Source organism: Myotis brandtii, unplaced genomic scaffold (assembly GCF_000412655.1).
Source record: "Myotis brandtii unplaced genomic scaffold, ASM41265v1 scaffold420, whole genome shotgun sequence".
Taxonomy (NCBI): domain Eukaryota; kingdom Metazoa; phylum Chordata; class Mammalia; order Chiroptera; family Vespertilionidae; genus Myotis; species Myotis brandtii.
The window spans coordinates 437,453-447,997 of record NW_005366109.1 but is presented as its reverse complement, the minus strand read 5'-3'; the positions used below and the strand labels follow the sequence as shown (position 1 = coordinate 447,997).

The following is a 10,545-nucleotide window of genomic DNA, read 5'->3' as shown; positions in this document are numbered from 1 at the left end:
AGCAGGGGTTATTTAGAGAGCTATTGAAAGATTTTGAGAAGAGGGAAGGCCTGAAAACCTGTGCATTCTGCCCAAGACCTGGGATTCAAGATGTGTGGTATGTATGTTCTGAGGGAGCTCCCTGTGAGCCAGGTCGCCTGCAAGAGGGTGAGGTTCAGGAAGTACTTCTCTCTCTCCTCCCTAACATTTCAGGGAGATCCTTCCATTCCCTCTTGTCTCTCACCTCCTTTAGCTTCAGGAACATTCACTGTCCCAGGCTTACCCTGAGTTTGTGAAAGGAAGAGAATGAGTTGAAGAGGTGACAAACCCATTTGCTTTAGAATGTCCCGAAAACCTGACCAGTCCCACCCATCACCAACTTAGGTGTGGTGTCAATATTCACTTCAGAAACACGTGACTGTCTCCCTGGGCTGGCGTGTCACCTGAGGATCCCTCAGTGGTCTAGGGCTCCTGGTGCCGGCCGGCATACACAGGACTCACGGTGTTCTTGTGTGGTGAGGAGGGGATTTTCAGGGCCTATCCTCCAGGCTGAGGGCCCAAACTGCCTCAGGGATGCCTTGAAGGCCCTGGTGGGAGCTGGGTAGAGGCCCAGGAGAGTTGATCTCCAGAGAGCTGGTCCCTACATCCTAAGGGGAGGTAAGAGGGGCAGCAGACTGAGAAGGCTCTGGCACCCAGGCCCTGGAGGTGTGAAATGTGGCTCTTTATCTTGGTGTGGCCTGGAGTTTGTGAATGTGAGGACACACTGGTGAACCACTCCCACAGAATCTAATAAAACCTTTGTGGGAAGCTTTTGACCTTTTGACCCCTTACTAGAAAGGAGGTTCACAATACCTTTTTTGTTTTGTTAGGTGCCATACCCCAAACACCTAGAATAGTGCCTAGTAAAGAATGGGCATCCAGAAACTATTGCTGAATTGAATTTATGTGAAACACCAGAATTCAGAATTTGGCTGCTATATGACAAAAAATTCACAGCAGATGAAAGCATTCACAGAACTGAAGGGAAGTGGACAGCAGAGATAGTGGGTCTGGAAATTGGATCTGAATTGGGAATCTGGGTTATACTGCTTGGAGATTCATGAACTCCGATAACCCATCGTGGGTACTGTTTGGGGATGCTGCAGACAAAGGAATTATAGCATCTGCGTATTTATTGAGCACCTACTACAGGCCCAGCCCTTCGGATTCATATGCACTTCTAAACTGCAGAATTGCCCAGCTGGTGATGCTCAATGGTTGAGCGCTGACCTATGAACAAGATCACGGTTTGATTCCCAGTCAGGGCACATGCCTGGGTTGTGGGCTTGATCCCCAGTGGAGGAGGAGGGGCGTGCAGGAGGCCCAATGATTCTCTCTCATCCTTGACATTTCTATTTCTCTCTCCCTCTCCCTTCCTCTCTGAAATCAATAAAACTATATTTTAAAAAACAAACTGAAGAATCAAGTAAATAAATATAAATAAATAAACCGAAGAATCAGCAGCACAAAGCAGCTCATTATTTTCCATCAACACCAGAACCCATCTTCTCCCCAGGAGCCCCTACTTCTATTGCTTCAATCCCCTTTTATGGAAAAATCAGGAAGGGTTGACCACATGGGAAGTTTTCTTTCTTTGAAAGAAGCTAATTAGAGTTCAGAAGAGCAAGCCCTTGGGCCACTGTAACCAATAGCAGCAAGCTGCTCAAGACAGGTTAACAAGCCTGCATTTCTGGGCAAGGGACAGTCATTCCAGGATTCTCCTAATCTTCTTAGGTTAGGACCACAATGCAAGTTCCTTCTCTTAAACCTAGAGTTCCAGCGAATGCCTAGGTTATCCTTAGATACGCAGTGGGAAGGTTCTCGCCAGTCAGGCTGTCAAAAGCAAACAGGCAGTTGGAGAGAGCTGCCATCCCAGGCACTTGCAGCTATGGTGACTGCCTGAATCATTGTTCAGAGGAGGAAAAGTAGTGAAAGAGAAGGGCTGGAGATAATGAGCGGATTTGGGTCTTTCTATAAAAAACACACAGCAGCTTCCAATCAGAAGAACAGAGGATGAGTATCCAGCTACCCAACCCACAAAGGGCAAAGTCCCTGCCCTGGCGGAGTCTGATTGCTGGGATGAAGCTCGCCTAGAGGCAGAGCGGGCCCTTTCTAGGTTAACGTAATCAGATGGATATGGGACACCTGCCACTCACTGCAAAGTGCTTCACAGAGCGTGCTGGCTGCATTCATCTGCTTAATAAAGGCAGAATCTGAAACAAACCCTCCTTAGCCAGTTTCTCAGAGCCCTGTGGTAGAGAACATGCCTCTAATTAGAGCCCTCTGCACAGTGGTGGGGCTCAGCTATACTGTGGTTTGGTGCTGCAAGGCAGAAGTTACCATGTATTTTTCTGGGCAAGCAAAATGTAGATGATGTTTAATATCAGAAATCTCTCCAGGGAAAGAACATACTGTAGCTCAGAGAAATAATGCAAAAGTTTGAGTTAATTTTTGGTTTGAGTCTTTTAAAAATAGAACACTCAGGTTTGGTTTGTGAGCAGTGTGGTAACTGGAAAAATTATTTGGGCCCTCACAATAGCACACCAGAGTATTTCAGACGTCGTAAAGAAACTGAGACTCAGAGAGGTTGAGTAACTTGCCCAATGTCACACAGTTACAAATGGCAGGGCTGGAATTCAAGATCGAGCCTGAAATCCGGGCATGGGCCCTGTCTGGGAATCGAACCGGCAAGCCTTTGGCACATGGGACAATGCCCAACCCACCGAGCCACACTGGCCAGGGCAGCAGCTCACTCGTAACCCGTGTGCTCACTGGGGAGGAATGTGGTGTTCCGAAGGGAAAGGTTGCCAGTCACTGTGTCCAGGCGCCCAGGGAGAGGACGGTCAGCCTGAGATCAGCCTGCCGACGGCTTTCAGGCCGGGTCCCGTGTTTCTTCTTTGAGATCTTCCCTCTAGTGATGTGTGTCTGAGGGTGCTGACTGCAGACTGTCCTGTGAGGAGTGGATGCACTGGTCCTCAGTGTGGGTGTCCTGAGGCTCGTGTCAGTCACCACAGGACCTTGGAGGGTGGCCACCATCACCATGGGGGGCAAGGAGACAAGTGTGAGGACCTCAAAGTGGGATATGTATGTAAATATGTAGAGAATAAACACTGTTACGCAAGAGCCAGTCCACCTTATAAATACAGAGCTCGTGTGTTCACAGCTGTGTTTTCTAGCACCCAACATCATTTCAGGGGCAATGAAACATATTTTAAAGTTAATTTTCTCAAGCCCATCTCTTGTCAAAAAGTAAATGGCTATTCATACAAAGTGGCGGCTGCACTCTTTTTCTTGGATGGTGGGGAGCAGATCAAATCAATTTTACCTGGGACAATGGGTTTTATAAAATTGGGAGCCTAACCAATTTCATTCTTATTTCAATGCAGATTGTTGGGCCTTCAGTGGAAGTAGTTACATTATAGACTATTATGGAACCAGACTTACAAGACTATTACTAACAAACATTTAGAGAAAGTTACATCTGTGAATCTTTTTTCAAAGAAAGAGACGGAGGCGCATTGATTTTAAGAGAGAGCTCCCGGCATATGGGCTTCCAGATTTTCCTTCTTTACTTTATGGGTTCTATGTATATTTTTTTTTTGTTATTTTTGTTGTTTTATTTAAAAGGATATATTCTGAGATTTATTTAATAGAACTTTCTTGGGAGCTGTATGAAAAAAAGAGAGTTTGAAGCAACCTAGATCACAAACAGACTGGAAAAACAATTATGGTGCAAACATACAATGGGATGATTGGCAGCAGAAACAAAGACAGAGGAAGTTCCTCAGGTACTGACAGGGAGTCATTGCCAAAAGCAAGGTAAGAATAATGTGTAGCTTATGATCAGTTGTGCAGAGGAAGAGGCCACACATGCGTGTCTGCCTATGGAGAGACGATCTCTGGAGGACACGCGGGGAAGTGGGAACTCGGCCTCTGTGCAGGGAAGTGGTCCCGGGGGCAGACGGGCAGGCTTTTCACTCTGGGTTCTCTTGTACTTTCCATTTCAAACCACGTGACCACAGCACCCATTCAAAAGTGTGTATCTGGGGAGAATTTGCGATCTTGCTCCCTGGCATCTGTCAGTTTGGCTTAAATAAACTCTTATAAAAATTAAAAAGTGTATCTCTACTCTTTTAAAAGTGATTATGATACGTGAACTTAAAAAATGAATTAAGTAGCCCTGGCCAATGTGGCTCAGTTGGTTGGAGCATTGCCCCATACACTGAAAGGTGGCAGGTTCGATTCCCGGTCAGGGCACATACCCAGGTTTCGGGTTCAATCCCCAACAGGAGGCAACTGATTAATGTTTCTCTCTTGCATTGATGTGTTTTTTTTTTTTTCCTCTCTCTCCCTTCCTCTCTCTAAAATCAATTAAAAAAGAATAAGTCAACATTTATATATGCCCATGCAATCACATAAACAAAATAGATGTATAGGATAAATAGGAGATTATCACATCAAGATGGTAATAATCTTTCTTTCTCTTCCCTGTTTCTCCAGAATTTTTACAATGTGGTTATGATGGATATTTTTGTAGTATTGTTTTCTATGTTTATTTACTTCTTCCTTGACTAAACCAGTAATCAATCAGTACAAACGGCGAGACAGGCGGAATTGAAGATGAGGGACTCCAGCATCCCAATTCACAGTATGCTCAACAAAGGAGAAAACCTACCAGCCTAAAAAATTGTCCAGTCAATAGCTTCCAATCCTTTATGAAAACTACAAAGAACGATTCTCCAGGTAGGCATAAAACGGTAAAGGAGAAATCCCTTTCCACCCAGAAGCAAATCGCTGCCTGACATAATGCAGTTCACAATACTACTAATAGCTCCTTGCTTCTAACGACTACTCTTCAACTTCCTGTGTTGTCCCTCATTCTCATCACTGGTAACCAAGGATACCACAGGTTTTCCCAAGCTTCCAGCTCCCAAATTTCAAACTAGTTTTCTTTCTGCTTAGGAGGTAGCAAGAGAGATGACTTCTACATTTTTTTTTAAACGCACACACATAAAAGCATTACCCGTGTTTTCTGACACAATAAAACAGACTCGGAAACTACTTCCCAACCCCAGCTGAAGAAGGGAAGCCACCCCGTCCCGAAGCCAGGGAAGCAGGGCCCCAGCTCTGGAAGGAAAAGGAAACACTATAGTCCGGGCTTCCCAGAGCCCATCTGCGATGGCCATGACCTTGGGCCTGGCTCCTTGGGCTGACATTCACCAAGTCTATCATCTGATACAATCGCTTTCTTGGTTGCAATTTATGAGCTGCCAGTGTTTACCTGTGAGACTGTCTGGGAGCTGGAAGGGAAGGAAGATAAATACACCAAAGCCCAGCCGAGCAACTGTTAAGTTTTACATTTTATTTCCAGGAAACAACATCTTGTTTTCACAAAGAGGGGGGCCATCCTCTCAAATAGAGGCCGCCTTAGCGTCAGGGCAGCCACAGGGGTACATTCAAGCTGTCCGGAACAAGGTCAGCAGAGGCACCCAAACAGTAACAAAACAACAACAAATTTAAAAAAGCAAACGGAACTACATAACCATTCAACACGCAGTGAGGCAGTCTGTTTAGTACCCGGAAGCCGTAGGGCGGTGGGTACGGGTGCTTCAGATGACGGTGCAGCGGGCTGGCCAGCATGGGAGGCTGTGACGGACGACTTCTTACTTAGACTTTGTCCCACGTGGTTCTCGTGTGCTCTGTCCCAGCGCAGCCCAAGACAGTCCACAGAGGATCCTTGAGACCACCCCGCGCTCCGTTGCCTGGCAGTCTTCACAACAATCTCTGTGCTTTGGAGGGAAAGAAGAGAAATAAAAGACGAGCTGCATGGGCCTTCTCTGGCCTCCCTCCTGCCACCCTCCATCTCTTCCCCACAGACCAGCCCCTGCAAAGAAAACACAGGTCAGATCACATCACTCTGCTCAAAGGCCGCTCCTCACTTCCCCCAGAGTAAGAGCAAAGTCAAGGGCCTTCCGAAGGCCTATCAGTTCCACACGACCTGCCTCCTGCCCCACATCCTGCCCCCTTCCCCTTCCTCCGTCACTCACTCTACTATAGCCACCTGGGCTCCTTACTGTTCGTCCTACACTCCAAGCAACCCCAAGCACACTCCCCTTCTAGTCCCTCCCTGTGGGACCCTCTCCCCCAATGCAGCGGCCACTTCCCACAGAGATTTACTGAAATGCTACCTCCTTGGTGACGCCTTCCTTGACGACTCCAGCAAAAACTGCGAAAGCTCTCCCCATCACTCCCGAGCCTGCTGTTCTCCACAGTGCTAACTTATTAGATTTTCACTTCTCTTTCTATCTCTTGCACCTGGAACAGTGCCTGGCACCAAGCTGGCCCTCAGTAAATATCTGCTGAGGGAAAGAGGGACTTGCATCCACAGTGACTGGAGAGAGAGGAGGGAGTTCCGACGCCCAGAAGCGAGGGGTCGGAGGGGCTATTTGCTGGCCTCCGGTCTTTCCCCATAACTTCTGCCTCCTCGTGGAGAAGCGGGAATCCTGGCCTATCCCGAGGGCACAAGACAGCCACCAAGGAAACCCCCCTTCCCTGAGACTGAGGTCCGGAACACTTTGGTAGGAGGACTGCAAGGGCTGTAAAAGTTACTTTTCTCCCACTTCGGGGCAGCCTTTGAGGTGGTAGGCCTTGGGACGGGCAGCCTTGGAGAGCTGGGAGAACCATGCACGTCCCTTCCTCTCAGCTAAGGGCCTCCCCGACAGCTCACAGAAAAATGCAGAAGCCACCGGAAAGAAATGCTCTTGACTCCCTTAAGCACATTTCCATGCCTGTCCTCCCACATTGTCCCCTTCTCTCTAGGAAACAGGACGTACCCTCCTACTTTTAAAGACTACTTCCTCCCTCTGTGCTCTGCATTCCCGCCCTCCCCGCCTCCCTAGGAACCGTCCCGTCCGGTATCCCAGCTCCCCGGCATCTCCTCTCCAGGCTCCTTCCAACCAGCAGGTGAACGTGCTAAAATCTCTCATGTCTTCAAAAATTCCTTTACCCTGACGTCCTTCCCAACCATGGCCTCTCTAGGCAGCTCCCCACACTTGTAGCCAAATTTTTTGAAGAACTTGTTAATCTTACTCTTGTCTACTTTAGCCCATACTCATTCTACAATTCAATGCAAACTGGCTGCTGACCCGGCCAGTCCGCCCCACGCCTGCTCTGTGCAAAGGGCACTTTTCCGTCCTTATCTTCTCAGCCCACTGCCCACCCCTCAGCTCGTGACCACTCGTCAATGTGCATTCACTGGAGACCTGCCGGACACTCTCCTAGGCCTGAGACCACACACAGACAGACACAACCCCTGTCCTCAGTTTACAAATTGAGGGGCAAGGACACACTAACAAATACAATTTCAGTATTGTAAGTATTTGAAGTAAATAAATAAGGAGATGTCTAGAATGTAGTAAGGGCTAAGGGTGGGGTCAGGAAGGCTCAAAGCACACCACTCCGATGTCTTTTGTTGCCTGTCCCACACGCCCCTTTCCCACCTCTGGCCACTCCTCACCGTCTGCCCTGCACACTCCTCTTCCACCACCCGCACCTGCAATGCTGGCATTGCTCCGGCTGGGACCTGGCCCTGGGCTCTGACCACCCAGACAGGATCCCCAAATCTAGACTCTTCTGGGCTCCAGGTCCACATGTTTAAATGCCCTCAGGCACTCTCAACTCACTTTGGTCTAAACCAGTGGTCGGCAAACTGCGTTTCTCGAGCCACATGCGGCTCTTTGGCCCATTGAGTGTGGCTCTTCCACAAAATACTGACTTCTGCGCATGGGCCACGAAGTTTCAATCACACTGTATGTGCGTACCCGCACATGGTATTTTGTGGAAGAGTCACACTCAAGGGGCCAAAGAGCCGCATGTGGCTCGCGAGCCGCAGTTTGCCGACCACTGGTCTAAACAACTTTAGTCTAAAACTAAACTCACCTCCCTGACAACCTGCACCTTATTTCAGCAAATGCACCATCATCGCCCCGCTGCCCGAGAGAAACCGGAGTGATCCGCAACTCTGAGCTCCTTCGTTCCTCACAGCAAACCAGCTCCACAAACCTGTAGATTCCACCCTCTGAACCACTGCTCAAGTCCAGCCACTCTCTGCATCCCCACTGCTACTTCTCTGGCCCAGCCACCATCCTTGGCCAGAGCTGCTGCCTCTGGTCTTGTTCCCATCCCCATGTATCATCTTCACTGCACCCCATTAACCTATCCAGAAGAGTGTAACATGGACAGTCACAGCTCCACCCAAAACCTTCTGTAGTTTTCCCACGGCCCCCAGTCTAAATCCTGCGGACAGGCTAGGGGACCCTTCATGGTCCACCAGCCTCAATGCTCAACCCTCTCTAGCACCCTGCAGTTCCGCCCTCAGCACTGTTTCAGCCCTCAGCACCCCTTGCTTTCTTGTTCTTAGCCCCTTTACCAGTGATATACACCCATCCCCCTTTCACTTCCCTTCACTTCTCTGCTGTCCTTGGGCCTCTGCCTAGCACCATTCATCTCTCTTCTAGTAGCGTTACTACAACTGGCCAGGCCCTGCATCTGGATGAAAGCTCTGCTCCACCAGGCAGGCTGCAGCGTCCACCCACTTCCATTCCAGCACCTGACAGTAGGTACTAAGAAAAAGGAAGGGTCCAGAGGAAGGAAGTGAAGGGCAGTTTTTTGGGGGTTGGTTCTGGTTCAGGTTTCATGGGCCAAAAGTAAAAAAAAGGTCCACGCTCTCCAGGTAGAAAAGCAGGAGGCTGTTCAAGCAGGAGCCCTGGCCAGAAACAGGAGCATGCCTGGTCTTACCAGACGTCACAGGAGCCACAGCAACAGGCACTGGACAGGATACAGTGCAGCTGATGCAGAGACGCCTCCTGGTGACGGACCTAACCCTACGGGGTTCCATGGGGGAAGGACGAGGAGGAAACGGTGTCCCTGGCGGGTTCATGGGCATCTAGAACACCCGGCACAGCCAGCCTTAAGCGCCGGGACCAAGGAAGGCCCCAGGAGGAGCTGCTTGGGTAATGACAGACGCTACATTCACACAAGTGGTCTCTCACAATAAGAGGCTCCTGGAAGCCTGTCTGAAAAGCCAATTGAAAGGTGCATGTTAGCGGGAAGAGAGGATCCACTTTTTAGAGCCAAAATAACTGTTTTATCGTTACAGAAAACAAAACCAAAAAGGCCAGGAGACTTCTGCTGTGGAAACAGCAACAAGTGAGGTGAAGCCCCTCCTGCTGGACCCCGCCGACCGGAGCTGCTCACTTACTTCTCCTGAAGCTCTAGGTGCGCTCAGGGTCCTCCCCTGGGCCCTTCTCTCCGGCTGGTGGGCAAGCCTTGGCCAGCAAGCACTGGTCTTGCCCTCAGTACAACGTGGTGGTGGTGGTGGTGGTGCTGGTGGGCGGTGCTCACCAGAGTTCCTGACTCTGCAGGCAGGTAAGCAAAGGTCAGCCTGGTCTCTTCTCTAGCATAAGGCGTGGTTCCCTCAAACCCAGCCAGGCACTCATTTGGGGTGCATCGACGGATCATTATTCCAGGAAGGCCCATCCCCTAAGCTGTGAAAGCTTGTCCGGGGGCCTGCGGTGAGGTGGCAGCTTTCGGTGAAAGAGAGAAGACACTCCACTACAGAGCACTAGTCGGAACAGGCTTCACCTCCCGATGGAAGGAGACCATCCAGAAACCTCAAGGACTACAGAGTCAACAAGAAATGTGAGGTTCGGAGACTCTGATGGTCACTCCATATATTCCAATTCATATCTTAGAAGCTGACTTCTAAGATCACAGTACCTTTGCCACTGGGTGAACAGTTCCTATGCTGCCCTTGTCCCTTCCACCTGTGCAATCTTTTTTTTAAAAAATATTTTTATTGATTTCAGAGAGGAAGGAAGAGGGAGCGAGAGAGAGATAGAAACATCAATGATGAGAAAGAATCATCAGCTGTCTCCTACACACCCCACACTGAGGATCAAGCCTGCAACCCGGGCGTGTGCTCTGACTGGGAATCGAACCGTGACTTCCTGGTTCATAGGTCTATGCTCAACCACTGAGCCAAGCCGGCCAGGCCCCAACTGTGCAATCTGAGATGCCAATAAGGGCAACGAGGGAGACACCACTTAAGGGACAAGGAAAGGAAGAACAATAGGAGACAAAAGAGGAGAAGGGAAGGAAGAAAGGAGGGGGCAAAAGAAACCATCAACAAAATGAAAAAGGAACCCATTATACTCACCAATAATACATTTGATAAGAGGTTAATCTCCAAAATATATAAAGGACGTATACAACTCAACACCAGAAAGACAAACAATCTAATTTAAAAAATGGGCAAAGGGCCTGAATAGACACTTTTCCAGAAGAGGACATACAGATGGCCGAGACATGAAAAAAATGCTCAAAGTCACTGATCATCAGAGAAATGCAAATTAAAATAACGAGGTGTCACCTCACACCTGTCAGAATGGCTACCATCAATAGTATATACACCGAGTGGCCAGATTATTATGACCACCTGACGTTTGTAGGCAAATTAGCCATAATTTC

General features: G+C 48.9%; 1 protein-coding gene across 1 annotated transcript in view; it reads right to left on the bottom strand.

The window, feature by feature from the left end:
• Positions 1-5,717: 5,717 nt before the first annotated feature.
• Positions 5,718-10,545, bottom strand: part of RNF8 (ring finger protein 8, E3 ubiquitin protein ligase) — a 57,305-nt gene continuing 52,477 nt past the window's right edge. Inside the window, exons 9-10 of the mRNA XM_014545716.1 lie at positions 9,278-9,434; positions 5,718-5,807 (exon numbers count right to left, since the gene is read on the bottom strand). Coding sequence (XP_014401202.1) covers positions 9,301-9,434 — 134 coding nt within the window. The 3' untranslated portion in view covers positions 5,718-5,807; positions 9,278-9,300. The remainder of the gene's footprint in view (positions 5,808-9,277; positions 9,435-10,545) is intronic.